The sequence below is a fragment of the Brachionichthys hirsutus genome, chromosome 18, assembly GCF_040956055.1.
Source record: "Brachionichthys hirsutus isolate HB-005 chromosome 18, CSIRO-AGI_Bhir_v1, whole genome shotgun sequence".
Classification (NCBI taxonomy): domain Eukaryota; kingdom Metazoa; phylum Chordata; class Actinopteri; order Lophiiformes; family Brachionichthyidae; genus Brachionichthys; species Brachionichthys hirsutus.
The window spans coordinates 12353178-12374400 of NC_090914.1; the positions used below are offsets into that span (position 1 = coordinate 12353178).

The window sequence follows — 21223 nt, forward strand, 5'->3', positions numbered from 1 at the left end:
CTGGTTGCTCAGGATCCTGCGGCTGGTTGTTCAGGGTCCTGCGGCTGGTTGCTCAGAGTCCTGCGGCTGGTTGCTCAGGATCCTGCGGCTGGTTGTTCAGGGTCCTGCGGCTGGTTGCTCAGGGTCCCTGCGGCTGGTTGCTCAGGGTCCTGCGGCTGGTTGCTCAGGGTCCCTGCGGCTGGTTGCTCAGGGTCCCTGCGGCTGGTTGCTCAGAGTCCCTGCGGCTGGTTGCTCAGGGTCCTGCGGCTGGTTGCTCAGAGTCCCTGCGGCTGGTTGCTCAGGGTCCTGCGGCTGGTTGCTCAGGGTCCTGCGGCTGGTTGCTCAGGGTCCCTGCGGCTGGTTGCTCAGGGTCCTGCGGCTGGTTGCTCAGGGCCCTGCGGCTGGTTGCTCTTCTCCTGAGCTGCAGCTCGACCTTCCTCTCGGGCTTGTTGAACACAAACCGTGGCTCCATTCCAAAGCCCAGTGATCCAGCAGCAGAGCTGGTCTGATGTCATCCACACCACCTAAACTGGGGGGGGGGGGGTCCTGGTTCAGTAGGATGCTCCCATCTCTCCTCATGACTACACATGCAGGGGGGGGGTTAGTTTTGCCCCTCCCTTTCATTCCATTCTCTTTCCAGTGAGATTCTTCTCCCCTTTACATCCAACTCTTGTCCTGCTTCTGATCGTACCCCCCCCCCCCCCACCAGACCCGTGCCCATTCTGCAGCTTCTCGGTGAGGTGGGGCTAGCCCCTGATAGTCATCCTGGTCTCGGCTTCGTCTCTGGAGTGCAGCTGAGTAGCTGCAGAGTACTGGCTGGATAGAAACGCTGCCTTATAAGGCACCGGGGACGGGGGCCCAGCCAGTTCCTTTCTCTCTCTCCTCCACACCTCCTCTGGTTTGGAGGTCAGGCCTCTCTTTTTTGGTTTTTGCTCCACTCTAGTTTCAATGTAGGGTCTTAAATGTCACACGTCTGTTAATGTATATGTTTCTCTTTTGTGGTCAGAAGGTTCCGTTTATTACACACGTGGGTGTGCCACCAGGGCTTTTCGAAGTATTCTGAGTATTTCTGTTTTAGGGGTTTGCTTTAAACGTCAAAGTTTTCTGTTCACTTCATTGTGAAAGTTGATGACGTCTTGGAATAGTCTGACATTTTGTCTGTCCCCATGCTAATAGTTCAGAGTTTACCTCAGCACAACTCAAAAGACTGTCTGTCTGTCCACCTGCAACCCCGACGCTCGCCATTACCTCCTTTTGTTAGCATGATTACTCTCCAGGACGGACGGGGCATGGATGATGAAGGACCCTGCTTCATTTTGGTTCGGGGCGTCTGGGCAGATCCAGGAATTTCTTTGTGTTGTGTCAAGGACTGCGGAATTCCTCAGCATTTTCTGAATTAAACAAAGTGCTCCATGATTGATATCCACACACTGTAGTAGATGCTTGGGGGAGTGGTCAGACGAGCTAAACCAGGGGTCGGGAACCTATGGCTCTTCTGATGATTGCATATGGCTCGCGCACAGATTAAAAAAATAAATAATAGTTTGTTTGTTTTTACTCGCCGCGCCCGTGGGCCGTCATCCCGCCATTAGGGGTGGGTGTGGCCAGCTGTGTGCACGGTGGCAGAGTGGACTTTGTTTGGCTCCACCTTAATTCCAGATTACTACTATTTTAATGTATTCTTACCTGGGACCTTCTTTTGGAATAAACGTGTGAAAAAGACGGGGCCCTGCGTTTGCTTCAAGAGGGCATCGCTTGCTTTTTGGTTTTCTCTCGGCTGTGTATTATTACGTTGGGCTCCAGCCCCCCCTCGTCCTGTGTGCAGCTCCAGGTGTAAATGATCAATTCAACCATCGCACCGTCTCTGTTCTCTGCTTTCTGGGGTCCGCTCACGTTAGTCCGTAACGTTCAGAGGCTTATTATACTGGTTTATTACCTGCTTACCGCTTATACTGACATTTAGTTGAATTCACGTTTGAAATATATTATATGGCTCTCACTGAAATAAATGTCCAAATATTTTGCTTTCATGGCTCTCTTAGTCAAAAAGGTTCCCGACCCCTGGGCTAAACCGATGGGTAGGACTAGAGCACGGGTGTCCAACCTCTCCGGTGGAGGGAGTGTCTCGGCCCTCCATGGCACAGGTGTGGGGGCGTTCTGTCTTTAGCCCATGCGGGCGGTGGAAGATGTTTTATGGACTTCTTGAAGTCTCAATAAGACTCGACTTCAGGGATTTATTGCACCTGCTCATGAAATAAGACCGACTACACCTGTGTACAGATGAACCAGAAACCAGGTTCATGATTAGACGGTTTAATGTGAATTAGACCAGGTTCATAATTAGACGGTTTAATGTGAATTAGACCAGGTTCATAATTAGACGGTTTAATGTGAATTAAACCAGGTTCATAATTAGACGGTTTAATGTGAATTAAACCAGGTTCATAATTAGATGGTTTAATGTGAATTAAACCAGGTTCATAATTAGACGGTTTAATGTGAATTAAACCAGGTTCATAATTAGACGGTTTAATGTGAATTAGACCAGGTTCATAATTAGACGGTTTAATGTGAATTAAACCAGGTTCATAATTAGACGGTTTAATGTGAATTAAACCAGGTTCATAATTAGACGGTTTAATGTGAATTAGACCAGGTTCATAATTAGACGGTTTAATGTGAATTAAACCAGGTTCATAATTAGACGGTTTAATGTGAATTAAACCAGGTTCATAATTAGACGGTTTAATGTGATTTAAACCAGGTTCATAATTAGACGGTTTAATGTGAATTAAACCAGGTTCATAATTAGACGGTTTAATGTGACTTAAACCAGGTTCATAATTAGACGGTTTAATGTGAATTAAACCAGGTTCATAATTAGACGGTTTAATGTGAATTAAACCAGGTTCATAATTAGACGGTTTAATGTGAATTAAACCGGGTTCATAATTAGACGGTTTAATGTGACTTAAACCAGGTTCATAATTAGACGGTTTAATGTGAATTAAACCAGGTTCATAATTAGACGGTTTAATGTGAATTAAACCAGGTTCATAATTAGACGGTTTAATGTGAATTAAACCAGGTTCATAATAAGACGTTTTAATGTGACTTAAACCAGGTTCATAATTAGACGGTTTAATGTGAATTAAACCAGGTTCATAATTAGACGGTTTAATGTGAATTAAACCAGGTTCATAATTAGACGGTTTAATGTGAATTAAACCAGGTTCATAATTAGACGGTTTAATGTGAATTAAACCAGGTTCATAATTAGACGGTTTAATGTGAATTAAACCAGGTTCATAATTAGACGGTTTAATGTGAATTAAACCAGGTTCATAATTAGACGGTTTAATGTGAATTAAACCAGGTTCATAATTAGACGGTTTAATGTGACTTAAACCAGGTTCATAATTAGACGGTTTAATGTGACTTAAACCAGGTTCATAATTAGACGGTTTAATGTGAATTAAACCAGGTTCATAATTAGACGGTTTAATGTGACTTAAACCAGGTTCATAATTAGACGGTTTAATGTGAATTAAACCAGGTTCATAATTAGACGGTTTAATGTGAATTAAACCGGGTTCATAATTAGACGGTTTAATGTGACTTAAACCAGGTTCATAATTAGACGGTTTAATGTGACTTAAACCAGGTTCATAATTAGACGGTTTAATGTGAATTAAACCAGGTTCATAATTAGACGGTTTAATGTGAATTAAACCAGGTTCATAATTAGACGGTTTAATGTGAATTAAACCAGGTTCATAATTAGACGGTTTAATGTGAATTAAACCAGGTTCATAATTAGACGGTTTAATGTGAATTAAACCAGGTTCATAATTAGACGGTTTAATGTGAATTAAACCAGGTTCATAATTAGACGGTTTAATGTGAATTAAACCAGGTTCATAATTAGACGGTTTAATGTGAATTAAACCGGGTTCATAATTAGACGGTTTAATGTGACTTAAACCAGGTTCATAATTAGACGGTTTAATGTGAATTAAACCAGGTTCATAATTAGATGGTTTAATGTGAATTAAACCAGGTTCATAATTAGACGGTTTAATGTGAATTAAACCAGGTTCATAATTAGACGGTTTAATGTGAATTAAACCAGGTTCATAATTAGACGGTTTAATGTGATTTAAACCAGGTTCATAATTAGACGGTTTAATGTGAATTAAACCAGGTTCATAATTAGACGGTTTAATGTGAATTAAACCAGGTTCATAATTAGACGGTTTAATGTGAATTAAACCAGGTTCATAATTAGACGGTTTAATGTGACTTAAACCAGGTTCATAATTAGACGGTTTAATGTGACTTAAACCAGGTTCATAATTAGACGGTTTAATGTGAATTAAACCGGGTTCATAATTAGACGGTTTAATGTGAATTAAACCAGGTTCATAATTAGACGGTTTAATGTGACTTAAACCAGGTTCATAATTAGATGGTTTAATGTGACTTAAACCAGGTTCATAATTAGACGGTTTAATGTGACTTAAACCAGGTTCATAATTAGACGGTTTAATGTGAATTAAACCAGGTTCATAATTAGACGGTTTAATGTGAATTAAACCAGGTTCATAATTAGACGGTTTAATGTGACTTAAACCAGGTTCATAATTAGACGGTTTAATGTGAATTATTAACGGTGACGTAGCATCAGCTGCTGGATCAAAAGTGAAAACCACGCACCATTTTAAAACTAAGTGGTTAAAATGACAATGAGCCTGTGGTTCCCAAACAATACGAGTATGTACATAATTTACTGCACCTGTGGGACACATGATATAACACAGGTCAAAGACAACGAGACCTGAACCTGGCCAGGAACCAGCTTACAGGAATGTGGGAAGGAATGCAAAAACTGAGGAAGTAATATCTCTAGAAATGAATGATGGTGCTGTACAACCCCAGGAAAAGTATGTATTATTATCACTATCTAAGCGTTGTCGTGCAAGTAAATCAGTCGCTGATCCGGCTTAATCTGGTGAATCATTTTGTCTAGACATAAAGATTTTTAGATAGCATGACCATGAAATGCTTTTATTAATCATTATCTGCTGACACACACAATGAAATCGAATGTTCACCCTAGAAGCAACTACACACATACAAGCGTTAAAGGTACGTGTTAATTTAAAGCATTCAAACTAAATGCAGGCTCATCTGAATTTGCTTCAAAATTCTGTGAGTTTGAGTATGTTCAAGCGGTCAAAGAAAGAAAGAAAGGATAATATTTTTGCAGAAATGATATAGCTTTTTTTCTGAGTACGCGATTACTACATAAAATACATTTTCGGGATGCTCTCGACGGGGGCTACGCGTCTGTGGGGGGTGGAGGTGGCTGAGCAGAACTTTTTGCGTGTCATCGACCTCCACATGGCGGTTGGCCCATTGGCCCCCATGCGTTTTCATGCGATAACAATATGGGCTTCGCCACGCCGAAGACGTTATGTATTACTATATATTATATATCGATGAGTACGACCCACGAGGAGGTTGAATGCCGATGGTCCGGTCCGTCTCGATCCTCATTCTTAAAATGCTTCCTGACTCCATTGCAGTGAATCCTTCCCAAGTCTCCGTTGCATATTCATCTTTGAGGAACCTTCAAAATGAAAATGGGAGATTTGACAGTCGACACAAACATTTTAAAAAGGAGGTCAAGCTTAATTTCTTGGCACCTTTCTTTGATAAAACTCCTTTTTTGATGCATATCTGTTAAACCAAAGCTGCTGAAATTGTGAGTAAGCTTGTTTGCAAAGCTTATTAGCCAGCTAGCTAACGCTAGCTGGCTGCGATTAAATACAGTACAATAATAACTAATGATAACGTTCAGAATTTCAGCCAGAAATGTATCTGGGAACAATAAGAACGTCAGGGGGACATTGTCCTGGTCCCTGCGGGGACATTGGTTGTGCCATTTGTAAGCCTCTGCAGGATTCCTGCCGTTGTGTCTTTTGTGTGCGAGCTGATTGGCCCTGCCTGGCACGGCCCCGTCTCTCTCACCCCCACCCACCATTTATCCCACAACTATATTTATAAAAGGCTGGAATTCACTTTCACTTTCTCCGAGGTCCTTTTAAAGCAGAGAGCAGTTCTGCTTGTTTTCTGTTCTGCTTAGTGATGAGGGGAGGCAGAGGCTTTTTGTGTGTGTGGGGGGGGGGGGGGGGCTTTGAAGCTTGGTTATTAGATGGCAAAGTGCTTGAGTAAATAAAATAGAGCTAGAATAGAATAGAAAGCCTTTGTTGTCATTGCGTGGCGGATCTACGAGGTCGGGAGCGCTGCTAGAATAGAATGCAGCTTTGAAACGGGCGGCGTGGAAAGCGGGCGCCTCAGCTGGGTTTTGTTTTGCAGGAGTTGCTCGGTAACCAGAACAGCAGAGATAAGTGCTGAAGTGATTGTAGATGCATAGCAACTCATTGATAAGGCTAACTAAGCTGGCCTATATAGTGTGCTTCAGTGTCCACTGCTTGAATTAAAACATCCATTTTCTTCTTGCTGCTTGTCTGCTGGAGCCAATCCCAGCATGCTACGGGCGAGAGGCGGGGCATATGAATGGCTGAAATAATGACGGCAATGAAAGGAGGATTGTTGGTTGTTCAGGCATTACATTTAAATGATCTGTCCATCTTTATACATGCCCAGATGCTGCTCTGGTCATTTATTGACTGTAATGCTAATGGGACTAGTGAAAAGCGGTTCCACTTGTGCAGTGCGGTGCGCTAACTAGCACTAATTACGAAACACACAGGCCAGCGCCACCGGAGGCATCCCCGTACATTCTCCTTCATGCTGAGCTCCTTTACAACACACTTTGAAACAATCGTGTCTCATGAAGAGCCATCACTCAGGAACCGGTCTTTATCTATTTAGTTTCATCTTGTGTAGAATATCAAACAGGGCATTAGACTTTGGTACAGAGAACGGAATCCCTGCATCGACTCGCTGCCTTGCCGTAAAGACGCGTTAAAACATTTACGTTAACAATTTGTACTCTATACTCGCGATATGATCATTTCATACATCGCATGTGGAACAACCCATGATATATCGAGTACATTCGATATGTCGCCCACCTCTAATTACGAACCATTCCCTCAATTCAAGTGTGAAACAGTACGAATATTAATTTGTTATATAAATAGACAAACATTCAGTTCACAGAACGTTAGTTACCCTTTTGGACAACGTTGGAAACTCCTGCTTTACTTCCTGCTCTTTAGAGTCACAATATAATCACAATCAGTTTATTGTCAATGTTACCAACATCTAACGGAAGGTAATGACAATAATAAAATGTAAAATAAAGTGCTATGCTGTAAAGTACACAAGTTAAAAACACATGAATACAGAACCCACCACGAAAAACGGCAGCATCAGGAGTAGATGCACAATCAGCGCAAACCCAATTTCAGAACCGCTGGCACCGCAGTAAAATAAAACCCAATGAAACAAACGTTCTGATGATGGATTGGAATGTGGGAAATATTAAAATATCCATATTGATATAAATAAAACTATGTGTTCTGGAACTGGTTCCGTGAATGTCAGAAAACGATGAAGACGAGCTTTGGACGAGTAAATCAAGTCTCCAGTCAAACGAGATGCAAAGTGGTGCTTGAGTAATTGTTTCTTCAGCAGCATCAGAGAATGCTGTCTCACAGGAAACGTCTGTCACTCGGGGACGGGCTTCATGACCTACCGGATCGTTTCCTGTATCACTGTGTTCACGGGGAGATCCTCGGGCTTGTGTGTGCGGTCCCCCTCCTTCCCAGTGTGCGTAGTTTTACCCTTAAATAGTATTTTTGTGTGAGGTCAGTCCTTTAATGGGGAAGTGAAGTTAATATGATGAAACAGAGCATGCAGCCGAGCAAAAAACGATGGAGAGAGCAGCAGGAGGAAAAGACAAGAGGAAGGAGAAATGGAAGTGAAACATGAAGCATATTGTGCCGTCCTGTCTTTCACTGGAATAGAACCATTTTAGGCCACTTCTTGTGTTCTCCTTTAAGCAGCTCCTCATTGACTGTTCAGGAATGTATAGACGACACGCTAATGATTAGAGTTCCCTCTTTACCCTGGGTCAGTGCTACAAATAGTTAGCTCAAACCTAGTACTGTGCAGAGTACACAAACATGGATTGTAACACTCAGACCAACTAAGGCAGTGGTCCGGTACCGGTCCGTGAGGCATTTGTTGCCGGGCCGCACAGAAAGAATAACAAATTCATACAATTTCCGTTGTATCGATTATTAGCGTCTAAAAGGTGTTTTATTTTGAAAAACGACCGGATTTTCACCAACGTAACAATCGGCTGTGAACTAGCGAAGATTAAATTAAAAAACAAACGTCTTGGGAGAGCTTCTTTGCTAATGGGAAAGTCCAACTGAGGAGGAAGGAGAGGAGTCGACGACCAAGAAAAGAGTCGGGCTTAAAACACGGTTTATCTACAGCTGATTAGCTTCGTTAACGAGCAATGAAGGGTTAAAACTGGAATAAAACACAACAACCCTGAATTGCAAGACAGGAATGTGGAATTTATGAAACAAAAACACGTGAACATGAAGGACAGAAGCAATTACTGAGACCACAACTAATGGTGAGCAGATATTGGAGTAATACTTGTTTAATAGTTTATTGCAAGTGCATAATTCCCCCCCCCCCTCCGTGAAAAAGCCCGGCATGAAACCGGTCCGTGGCAGGAATAAGGTTGGGGCCCGCTGAACTAAGGCCGGTCCAGTTTGAAGCCGGTCCAAGCCCCTCTCATACCAAAGTTTAAACCGAGCCTTGACGTGATGGAATAAAGTCTGCATTCTGAAAAATGGGGGCTGATAAGGAAGAATTATCCTTCATCTTGAAGAACGACATTTATGACGTGTGTTATTGTTCAATGCAAGAAAGTTGTTCTGCAGTTCTCATTTTATCTTGTAAGGTATAGCGTATTCAAAAGCCACTGAGTTGCTATGACAACCCTAAATGAAGGGTTGGAGCTGACACGGTACGACACGGAGCCAGATCTTTATCATGTAAAACCATTAACACTTTGTGTTCAGCAGCTCATTACTAATAACACTAGAAAAGCCATTGGGTACTTGAGGTACTAATGATCCTCATAACCTGTTCCTCATGCTGGAGTAGGAACACACGCCCCCCCCTACAGCACTCTGATGTGCCCCACAGTGCATGATCAATACGCAGTCGACTATGAATAGGGTGTTGCACCTGATACAGGAAGCTACTGACGGCTGTGTGACATTAGCATTGACGTTTACGTTGCCTTTTGGGGATTGTAAACATTTTATTTCTTTAAATATTAAATTACTTCTCCCCATCTTGAAATAAGTGATTTCATATCTCCCCACTGATACTCATCATGGATAGTGTCACCATGACTCATGTGCTAAAGGTGCTCTGATAAGTCAGGGGTGCCCGTTACGTCGATCGCGTGACATATCGTTTGATTGACATGCGGGGCAGCCAGTCAGATGACGACTTGTTTTTTCTGACCGCACATACGCAAATAGGCGCTAAGCGCAGTGTCGCCGCCCCACGCTCTCTCTCTCTCTCTTCCTCACTCACTTTTCTCTAAAACTACAGAAAGATTATCACCATCGCTGGACCGAGTAAGAAGACAGAAACGCATCACTTTAACGCGGAATGGGAGGCGGAGTTTGTTTCACGATGTCGTTTAAACGCCTTTCTGCCTGTGCCGCCCATCGATCGCTCTCCAGGTGTTTTATTTATTGATCACCGGAGAACACTTCGGCTGCTTCAACACGACAAAGAGGCAGTTTTCTTCCTGCAGTACTCTTCATCAGATACTCGGAGTAATGAAACTAATGAAACCTGAGCGTTCCTCTCTGCCGCTAACGCTAGCACAGCTGCAACTTCCCCTTGCACTACAAAATAAGAGCGCACATTTCAAAATAAACGTCAAGCAGCTGCGCTGCATTTACACTGCCAGTCTACAATCGCAATAACGACAATACGACACCGACTTTCCACCGAAAAGCGAGCTGAGAAACAGAAAGGTTCATGAATTAAGATCCCAGCTGTCCGGACAGCAGCCATTTTACACACAACATACTTCAAAAGCGAAAGCCGCCACCGAGGCATCGTTCCGTCACGTCATCATTAATAACAAGAAGTCCTTCCAAACCTGATGCAATTACAAACACATGTTCAGAGTTAATTCAATTGTGTTGTTCAATATTAGCTCATGCGGGTACGCAGGGTACATCAGCATACATTGTACATAAAGAATCATCGATATATTTGAAAATACATCTATGTTTAGCATTGTTTAGTGGGTAGATCTTTGTGACTTGGTCATTTTATAAGTAGCTCGCATGCTGAAAAAGTGTGAGCACCCCTGCCCCAAGTGGCCAGAAGTCAGTGGCTCTGACGACTAATTATTGTGTGAGACCATTAATCTGACAACTAATTATTATTATTAATCCAGTGTGTAGCCATGAACAGTGTACGATGAAAGTTCAGAATCTGCAGCAGATCAGTCATACAATTCTACTGTTTACCACATCAGCTATATATACATAAATACATAGAAAAACTAGTTGATTGATTCATTCATTCATTTTCAAACCGCTTATTCCCTCATCGGGTCGCGGGCCAAGCTGGAGCCAATCCCAGCAGTCAATGGGCAAGAGGCGGGGTACACCCTGGACAAGCCGCCAGTCCATCGCAGGGCAACAACTAGTTGATATAATTACAAAAATATAAATATAATTAAATATCAATAAATAAAAGCACTCTGCTCTTATATTTATTTTTTTCATGCTGCAACCAATAGGAGAACACATCAACCCAAGACACACTTAAGACCGCCCCCTCATTTGAATAAAAAATGTCCTGCATTTTTTATCTGCAGCATGAAAAAAAAAATATGAGCAGAGTGCTTTTATTGATTTATTGATATTTAATTATATTGATATTGTATTTTTGAATCTTGTTTTATATTTTTGTATTTATATTAACTGTTTTGTGTTTATATATGTATATATTAAAATGATGGATTATTTTAATAAACAGCTTTCAATGGATTAATCACAATTTGCAACTACACCTGAATCCTGCCCATTTTTACTGAATTGCATACCAGTAAATAGGAAGACAAATAACAGGACACAGATATATCTATTTTAATATGATGTCTGTTTATTAACAGAGAAATAGCGGTGGTTGAATTGATCAAACGGAAACATACTACACACTATTGTATTTGTCTTTGCAATGACTCCTTAACGAGGATATAACAGTACATTTTGAGCCAGCTTTGTGTTTTTGTGTGGATGAAACACACAGGTGGTTGTTGTTACTCACTGATGTCCAGCGTCTCCTGTCAGAGACACGTTCACTTGAGCCAAAACGTCGTTCCTTTTCGTTTCCATGGCGCTCGTGGCTCTTGACGGCGGCTTGTAGGACGAGTGTTGACACGCCACTTTCAGAACATCCACGAGGCCTGTGTCTCCTACGATGCTAGTCGGTCTACGATCTTTTGTAATCCATTTTGTTATTGTGTTGGTCAAATGATCTGAGTTTGATTTTGATAATGCGCTGCGAACATTCAGCGTGGTCTGAACGCGACATCCCGGCTAACGCATGTTTGGAGTTCACATACTTGTACTTGTACTTAACTGTACCATCATCGTTCTTTTTGTATTTGAATCCATCCCACTAGCTCACCTTGCTCCATCTCGCCTCGAGCTCCCACCCAATTTCCTGCATTCGTCATACCGCACATACGTGAAATGCGTAAAAACAATTGACGTAATTAATGACCAAAAATAGTTGACAGGTTATTTTTGACAGCCCGTATTATTTTTAATTGTGGCAGTTTTGGTCGTCCATAATCAGACCCCAGGCCTGCTTTAAATGTTTGTGCAGGCGTTGTCCATTGACCTTTGGACATATTGTGGACTGTAGAGCATGGATTACCAGTTAATGGAATGCAGACTGCGAGCGTTTCCTCTCCTGACCCCAAAGGCATTCGGGGGTCATATCAAGTATTTGTAACATATGAGGTCTAAGGCAGTGTTTCCCAACACCACCAACCAAAACGACACAAAATGACACTAACACAGTACATATTAGATTAGATGACCTTTATTATAATACATATAGTTAATAATATCGTTTTTTTTAATGTATTTATACTTATACTTTATAGTGGGAAACCTGGGGCTGTTTTGATGAACACAAAATGGATATCCTGGCAGTAATGGATAGCTTTTCTTTATTCTTTTGTCGACCACTCGTACTAGGGCCTTCATCTGGGTCTGGATTTTGTCCAGGGTCCTGTTCAGCATTTTCTCTTCTCAAAAACGTCTCCATCACTGTCACTCCTCGTCTTGCTGTGATCCCAAACTGCCTCTGAGGATGACCCTCCTCAAAGGGAACCGAAGCGCTCACAAAGTGTAGAGTAGGCAAAAGCCAAAGCAGGAAGAACTGGTTTTTGGGAAATATTTGTTTTCTGTTTTTTAATAAATGCGTTTTTTTAATCTGCCACACTCTAAATGCAGTGCAGTTGCGTGACGTTTATTTTGAAGTGTGCGCTCTTATTTTGTAGTGCAAGGAGGAGTTGCTGTACTAGAGTTAGCGGCAGAGAGGAACTGAGCGACACCGTGCTCAGGTGCAACGCTGGAGTCTGAAGAGCGATCTACGGGCGGCACACACACTTTATTACAGCACGGACACCCGACACACACACACACACACCCGACACACACACACACTTTATTACAGCACGGACACCCGACACACACACACACACACTTTATTACAGCACGGACACCCGACACACACACACACACCCGACACACACACACACTTTATTACAGCACAGACACCCGACACACACACACACACACTTTATTACAGCACAGACACCCGACACACACACACTTTATTACAGAACAGACACCCGACACACACACACACACACTTTATTACAGCACAGACACCCGACTGGTTCATCAGGTGATGTTAGAAAAGAATAAAATAAAATCAGGTGATGTTAGAAAAGAATAAAATAAAATCAGGTGATGTTAGAAAAGAATAAAATAAAATCAGGTGATGTTAGAAAAGAATAAAATAAAATCAGGTGATGTTAGAAAAGAATAAAATAAAATCAGGTGATGTTAGAAAAGAATAAAATAAAATCAGGTGATGTTAGAAAAGAATAAAATAAAATCAGGTGATGTTAGAAAAGAATAAAATAAAATCAGGTGATGTTAGAAAAGAATAAAATAAAATCAGGTGATGTTAGAAAAGAATAAAATAAAATCAGGTGATGTTAGAAAATAATAAAATAAAATCAGGCGATGTTAGAAAAGAATAAAATAAAATCAGGTGATATTAGAAAATAATAAAATAAAATCAGGTGATGTTAGAAAATAATAAAATAAAATCAGGTGATGTTAGAAAAGAATAAAATAAAATCAGGTGATATTAGAAAAGAATAAAATAAAATCAGGTGATGTTAGAAAAGAATAAAATAAAATCAGGTGATGTTAGAAAAGAATAAAATAAAATCAGGTGATGTTAGAAAAGAATAAAATAAAATCAGGTGATGTTAGAAAAGAATAAAATAAAATCAGGTGATGTTAGAAAAGAATAAAATAAAATCAGGTGATATTAGAAAATAATAAAATAAAATCAGGTGATGTTAGAAAAGAATAAAATAAAATCAGGTGATATTAGAAAAGAATAAAATAAAATCAGGTGATATTAGAAAAGAATAAAATAAAATCAGGTGATATTAGAAAAAAATAAAATAAAATCAGGTGATATTAGAAAAGAATAAAATAAAATCAGGTGATATTAGAAAATAAACCAATAAACCTTATATTACCAATAAACTTTATATTATGCACTTGCAATAACTATTAAACAAGTATTACACCAATATTTCCTCACCATTAGTTGTGGTCTCAATAATCGCTTCTGTCCCTCATGGTCGCGTTTTCATAATTTCCACATTCAGCACACAGATCAGAATGCATGAGACTGTTGCTGCCATGATGTTTGACTCCTTTAAATGATCGTTTTCAAATTGATTAAGATCGACACAATATGATGAACAGATCATTATATTGTTCATGAAGGAAACCTCCAATGATTTATTCAGTCTAACGTTTGGTCCTGCCCTCTGATTGATCGTTCTTTCTGTGTGTCTAGGACTCCATTAATGCCCTGGTGTTGGACTTGGACTATCCAGCACTTCGCAAGAACAGAAACATTGAAACCTTTTTAAACAGATGTAAGTGGGGTCCAGCGCCTAAAGCTCGGATTTGTCGTGATGTTCTCACCGTGTCTCTCTGTTCTCTTCCTGCTCAGACGAGACCGTGATTGGGCAGGCTAGAGACCACCAGATGAAGTCTGAAGACTTTGACAGAGTGAAAGTCATTGGTCGAGGAGCATTTGGTGAAGTCCAGCTGGTGTGTTCCGTTTGAGTTTCCAGCCGTAGATATTTTATGGATTCATGTGACCAGTAAGTGTCTGATTCTTCTCATGTCTGATTAATTCAGGTCCGGCATAAAGCCTCTCAGAAGGTCTACGCCATGAAGCTACTGAGCAAGTTTGAGATGCTCAAGCGCTCCGACTCTGCTTTCTTCTGGGAAGAGAGGGACATCATGGCCTTTGCCAACAGTCCCTGGGTTGTTCAGGTATTTGAGACTCATGAGTCTATCCGACACTCGGTTCTCCTCGAGAACTCTGCACCAACTCCTCCTTCAAGATAACCCCTCCTCCATTCCTCTTTCCTCTCCTCCGTTATAAACAACTTGAATCCTGCTCCTCAGCTTCTAGGCTTGCTTCCTGTCCTCCTGGTCTCCTGGACACACAACACATCAACCTTCGTCCTCTTCATCATCTCTAGCTTTCCCCATCATCGTCCCAGCATTCAAAGTCCCTCCTCTCAGTCCTGAACTCTTCATGCCCTCTTCCCTCGCTGCTGATGCACCGTCTTCGTCCTCTTCTTTGTCTCTGTCTTTGACCCACAGCAGCGTCCCGTGGGTTAGCAGCGCGGCTAGCGGTCCTTGTTAACCGGGCCTCCACCGATCTGGATTCCATTCCCGACTCAACTCCCTGCATTTATCCGAACTTGAGACCAGCTCAAGGGAGAAACTGCCAATGCTACGTTAGCTCCTGCTAACGCTCTACCCTATTGCCTTGTACTATAAAGTCTCATTTCCTTTTAACTGCGTTGATTCTTTTGACACCAGGAGCAGTTTTGATGAGGACTATTTTTGAAGACATTTATTCTATTCATCTATTGATTCTCCAAATAACATAAACGTGTCTGTTTGGCTGGTTCAGTTATGCTGTGCCTTCCAAGATGAGCACTACCTCTACATGGTGATGGAGTACATGCCGGGAGGCGATCTGGTCAACCTCACCAGCACCTACGATGTGCCGGAGAGATGGGCCAAGTTCTACACGGCAGAGGTGGTGATGGCCCTGCACGCCATCCACTCCATGGGCTTCATCCATCGGGACGTGAAGCCGGACAACATGCTGCTGGACGGACACGGACACCTGAAGCTGGCTGACTTCGGCACGTGCATGAAGATGAACTCTGTGAGTCCCTGACGCATGCTGCGTTTCTATTTGTTCACGCAGGCCGTTTAACAACAATGTTTGGGTGCATTTTCCAACTCGCAGTTGCTCCCAGATATTTAATTTTGTACGATGTTGTAATGTTTGGTGACCCGATCTGCATGAACCCGTCTTTATATTTTGCCAATGGGTAACAGTTTAACAGTTTTAGACTTGACGCCGCAGCGTAGAACTCTTTTTACCTCTTTTTAGATGCACTTGTTCGTTTGTCTGATTGTTAGCAGGATTATGGAAAAAGAACTGCTGGATGGATCTTGATTTAAAAATAAATGAATAAATAAAAAACAACATCTGAAGATGGGCCTCGGTCTAACTTTGGTCCCATTCATTTTGGAAAGCGATCCAGATACCCCTCTGGACATCTCGTAAATTATTCAACCATTTAGGGATTCAAGAATCAGTTCAAAATAAACATCAGCTCTGATTCACGTTGACTTTTCATGTTGGTGTATAAAGACACCAAGAACCATCTAGAACCTTCTGGTGCTGATCCAGATCACCGTGTGGACGGTGTAGATCCAGTTAGGAGGGGAACGAGCTGCTTGGGGGAGGTCTGTTCTCTGTGATTTTCTAACTTACTTATTAGGCCTGAGCGCCTATCCTAGGCGTAAAGGGCTATTGCTTTTGCAACGCAGAAGACGACAAGCTAACCCTAACCCTCGGCATCCAACTTTGCCATGCTGTTGAGGACGACCAACACACTCACGCACACACACACCGACACTCAACAGCACACACACACACCCTGACACTAAACAACACACACATACAGACACACACAAACACGAGTTGACTCGCTGCGCTCGTCAACTCGTGTTTGTGTGTGTCTGTGTGCCCCCACAGACGCGTAGCCCTCGTCAAGACCATTCCGAAAATGTATTTTGTGTAATAATCGCATACTCAGAAAAAAAGTTATATTGTTTTTGCAAAAATTCTTTATTCTTTATTTTTTTTAATTTTAATTTTTTCTTCTTCTTTGTTCTGCTGTTTAAACGGCAATTTGACCCCCTGAACATGCTCGAAAACTCACCAAACTTTGAACCAAGCTCAGAACCGGCGAAAAATTAATTATTTTATGTGTTTCAAAATTGGGCATGAAAAAGTGGCGCGCCAGCGCCACCTACAAAAATCACAATGCATTGTGCCTATGGGGGGTCCGACGCCAACTTTGTCGGACAGCCACGAAATTCGGTACAGACATGTGTCATGTCAGGGCAAAAAAAATATATATTATGGCCACGCCCCCAGACACACAGGAAGGCGGCCATATTGGATTGAATCTTAAAAACTGCTGAGTCAGCATTAATGCTGACGGTGCATTTGAAAGAACGTCTCCTCGGGGGTTTCACCAAATGAGCTGAAATTCAGTGTACACCATCTAGAGACTTGGGGCATCAAAAGTTATCTAAATTATTTTTATACATTTCACGGTTTCCGTGCGGCAAAGCTCCAAACTTGAGGTAGAATTTTGAGCGTTTTCGTACACCAAAAATTGCTCCAGTTTGCACACACACGCTCCAATCCAGACCAGATTTTAAACACTTATTGACCCTTCCTACCTGGACACTTTAAAAGTAAAACTTTGACAATCGGCCTTACAGCGCCCCCTACAGAACAAGAACAAAAATTGAATGGGAAGTAAAAAAAAAGTTTGCCAGAAATGAATGAAATTTTCCAGAAAATTCCCTCATGGGGTCCCAATCAAAAAACCCAATCGTAACCATGTTGTTGTTTTTACGGTGTTAAACTGGTTTCTGTGTGTGGGTGTGTCCAGGCTGTAATGTTAAACTGGTTCCTGTGTGTGTGTGTGTGTTCAGACTGGCATGTTAAAGTGGTTCCTGTGTGTGTGTTCAGGCTGTAATGTTAAACTGGTTCCTGTGTGTGTGTTCAGACTGTAATGTTAAACTGGTTCCTGTGTGTGGGTGTGTCCAGGCTGTAATGTTAAACTGGTTCCTGTGTGTGTGTGTTCAGACTGGCATGTTAAAGTGGTTCCTGTGTGTGTGTTCAGGCTGTAATGTTAAACTGGTTCCTGTGTGTGTGTTCAGACTGTAATGTTAAACTGGTTCCTGTGTGTGTGTTCAGACTGGCATGTTAAACTGGTTCCTGTGTGTGTGTTCAGACTGGCATGTTAAACTGGTTCCTGTGTGTGTGTTCAGACTGGCATGTTAAACTGGTTCCTGTGTGTGTGTGTCCAGGCTGTAATGTTAAACTGCTTTCTGTGTGTGTGTTCAGGCTGTAATGCTAAACTGGTTCCTGTGTGTGTGTGTTCAGACTGGCATGCTAAACTGGTTTCTGTGTGTGTGTGTTCAGACTGGCATGCTAAACTGGTTCCTGTGTGCGTGTGTTCAGACTGTAATGTTAAACTGGTTCTTGTGTGTGTGTTCAGACTGTAATGCTAAACTGGTTCCTGTGTGTGTGTTCAGGCTGTAATGCTAAACTGGTTCCTGTGTGTGTGTGTTCAGGCTGTAATGCTAAACTGGTTCCTGTGTGTGTGTTCAGACTGGCATGCTAAACTGGTTCCTGTGTGCGTGTGTTCAGACTGTAATGCTAAACTGGTTCCTGTGTGTGTGTTCAGACTGGCATGCTAAACTGGTTCCTGTGTGTGTGTGTGTGTGTGTTCAGACTGTAATGCTAAACTGGTTCCTGTGTGTGTGTTCAGACTGGCATGCTAAACTGGTTCCTGTGTGTGTGTGTTCAGGCTGTAATGCTAAACTGGTTCCTGTGTGTGTGTGTTCAGACTGTAATGCTAAACTGGTTCCTGTGTGTGTGTTCAGACTGGCATGCTAAAATGGTTTCTGTGTGCGTGTGTTCAGACTGGCATGCTAAACTGGTTCCTGTGTGCGTGTGTTCAGACTGTAATGCTAAACTGGTTCCTGTGTGTGTGTTCAGACTGGCATGCTAAACTGGTTCCTGTGTGTGTGTGTTCAGACTGTAATGCTAAACTGGTTCCTGTGTGTGTGTTCAGACTGGCATGCTAAACTGGTTCCTGTGTGTGTGTGTTCAGACTGTAATGCTAAACTGGTTCATGTGTGTGTGTTCAGACTGGCATGCTAAACTGGTTCCTGTGTGTGTGTGTTCAGACTGTAATGCTAAACTGGTTCCTGTGTGTGTGTTCAGACTGGCATGCTAAACTGGTTTCTGTGTGCGTGTGTTCAGACTGGCATGCTAAACTGGTTCCTGTGTGTGTGTGTTCAGGCTGTAATGCTAAACTGGTTCCTGTGTGTGTGTGTTCAGACTGGCATGCTAAACTGGTTCCTGTGTGTGTGTGTTCAGACTGGCATGCTAAACTGGTTCCTGTGTGTGTGTTCAGGCTGTAATGCTAAACTGGTTCCTGTATGTGTGTTCAGACTGGCATGCTAAACTGGTTTCTGTGTGCGTGTGTTCAGACTGGCATGCTAAACTGGTTCCTGTGTGTGTGTGTTCAGACTGGCATGCTAAACTGGTTCCTGTGTGTGTGTGTTCAGACTGGCATGCTAAACTGGTTCCTGTGTGTGTGTTCAGACTGGCATGCTAAACTGGTTCCTGTGTGTGTGTGTTCAGGCTGTAATGCTAAGCTGGTTCCTGTGTGTGTGTGTTCAGACTGGCATGCTAAACTGGCTCCTGTGTGTGTGTTCAGACTGGCATGCTAAACTGGTTCCTGTGTGTGTGTTCAGACTGGCATGCTAAACTGGCTCCTGTGTGTGTGTTCAGACTGGCATGCTAAACTGGTTCCTGTGTGTGTGTTCAGACTGGCATGCTAAACTGGTTCCTGTGTGTGTGTTCAGACTGGCATGCTAAACTGGCTCCTGTGTGTGTGTTCAGACTGGCATGCTAAACTGGTTCCTGTGTGCGTGTGTTCAGACTGGCATGCTAAACTGGCTCCTGTGTGTGTGTTCAGACTGGCATGCTAAACTGGTTCCTGTGTGTGTGTTCAGACTGGCATGCTAAACTGGTTCCTGTGTGTGTGTTCAGACTGGCATGCTAAACTGGCTCCTGTGTGTGTGTTGCAGACCGGCATGGTGCATTGTGATACGGCCGTTGGGACCCCAGACTACATATCTCCAGAGGTGCTGAAGTCCCAAGGAGGAGACGGCTGTTACGGGAGAGAGTGTGACTGGTGGTCTGTCGGGGTCTTCATCTTTGAGATGCTTGTTGGTCAGTCAGCGTTCAATGAAGTGATTGAGTCCTGTTTACAGTCTACAGTTTATTCCTGTGACCTTTACACCTGCTCCTACTCCAACCCCTGCAGGTGACACCCCATTCTACGCCGACTCTCTGGTGGGAACCTACAGTAAGATCATGGACCATAAAAATTCCCTCAACTTCCCTGATGATGTGGAGATCTCTAAAGATGCCAAGAACATCATCTGTGGCTTCCTCACTGACAGGTAGAAGGCGTTGTAGGCTGCGTCCACACTGCAGGCTGAAGGGACCCACTTGGGTATTTGGTCTTAAATCCGATACGTATCCGATCTCTTGCCTTGTGACTTCAGTCTGGACGGCCAGGTTGCATTTATCTGAACTACACGTTATTGATCTTGGCCGGACGCCATTCCTGACGCAACCCGCTGCATTTAGGGATAAACGGACAATGCTACGTTAGCTCCTGCTAACCGCTCTCACCGTGGTTTCACCATCTGAAAACCATAATACCATCAGCATGATTCTAAAAAGCTAGAGAAATCTTTGAATTCATGGGATGGACAACTTTCAGTCCTTTGGTCCCTCAGGCAGCAATGCATTGTTTTCAAGCTCATGTGAGAAGGACAGACACAGATATTAGAAATAGTCTGCGAGACTAAAGAGCAGAAAGACCATCGAGTAAATAAAGTGTAGGAGAGTCTTAATGATGAGTCTGTTCCTTCCTCTGACATTCACGCTCTTTGTTTTGAGGGATGTGCGACTGGGAAGAAATGGCGTGGAGGAAATCAAGCGACACCCCTTCTTCAGGAACGACCAGTGGACTTTCGACACCATCAGAGACAGTTAGTCCTTACAGTCCGAGCAGCCTCATCCTCAGCCAGGAGGAGCTTATCGCAGCTCCTCCCTCTCTCCTACCTTAGCGGTGGCTCCGGTGGTCCCAGAGCTGAGCAGTGACATTGATACCAGCAACTTTGATGAGATCGAAGAAGACAAAGGGGATGTAGAAACTTTCCCCACACCCAAGGCCTTCGTTGGAAACCAGCTGCCCTTTGTTGGCTTCACGTACTTCAAGGAAGACCAGTAAGTCTCTACTCTAACCGCATCTCATCAAGTAAGACTCTACTCTAACTGCGTCTCATCCAGTAAGTCTCTACTCTAACTGCGTCTCATCCAGTAAGTCTCTACTCTAACTGCATCTCATCAAGTAAGACTCTACTCTAACTGCGTCTCATCAAGTAAGACTCTACTCTAACAGCGTCTCATCCAGTGAGTCTCTAAACTCACTGCGTCTCATCCAGTAAGTCTCTACTCTAACTGCATCTCATCAAGTAAGACTCTACTCTAACTGCGTCTCATCAAGTAAGACTCTACTCTAACAGCGTCTCATCCAGTAAGTCTCTACTCTAACTGCGTCTCATCAAGTAAGTCTCTAAACTCACTGCTTCTCATCCAGTAAGTCTCT

At 42.7% G+C, this 21223-nt stretch overlaps 1 protein-coding gene across 1 annotated transcript in view; it reads left to right on the forward strand.

Annotated features, from left to right (window-relative positions):
• rock2a (rho-associated, coiled-coil containing protein kinase 2a) overlaps nucleotides 1-21223 on the forward strand; it is a gene marked incomplete at its 3' end in the record, with an annotated part of 43158 nt that overhangs the window by 4530 nt on the left and 17405 nt on the right. Inside the window, exons 2-9 of the mRNA XM_068752188.1 lie at nucleotides 14200-14281; nucleotides 14359-14459; nucleotides 14550-14687; nucleotides 15340-15600; nucleotides 19629-19773; nucleotides 19868-20006; nucleotides 20512-20603; nucleotides 20682-20841. Coding sequence (XP_068608289.1) covers nucleotides 14200-14281; nucleotides 14359-14459; nucleotides 14550-14687; nucleotides 15340-15600; nucleotides 19629-19773; nucleotides 19868-20006; nucleotides 20512-20603; nucleotides 20682-20841 — 1118 coding nt within the window. The remainder of the gene's footprint in view (nucleotides 1-14199; nucleotides 14282-14358; nucleotides 14460-14549; nucleotides 14688-15339; nucleotides 15601-19628; nucleotides 19774-19867; nucleotides 20007-20511; nucleotides 20604-20681; nucleotides 20842-21223) is intronic.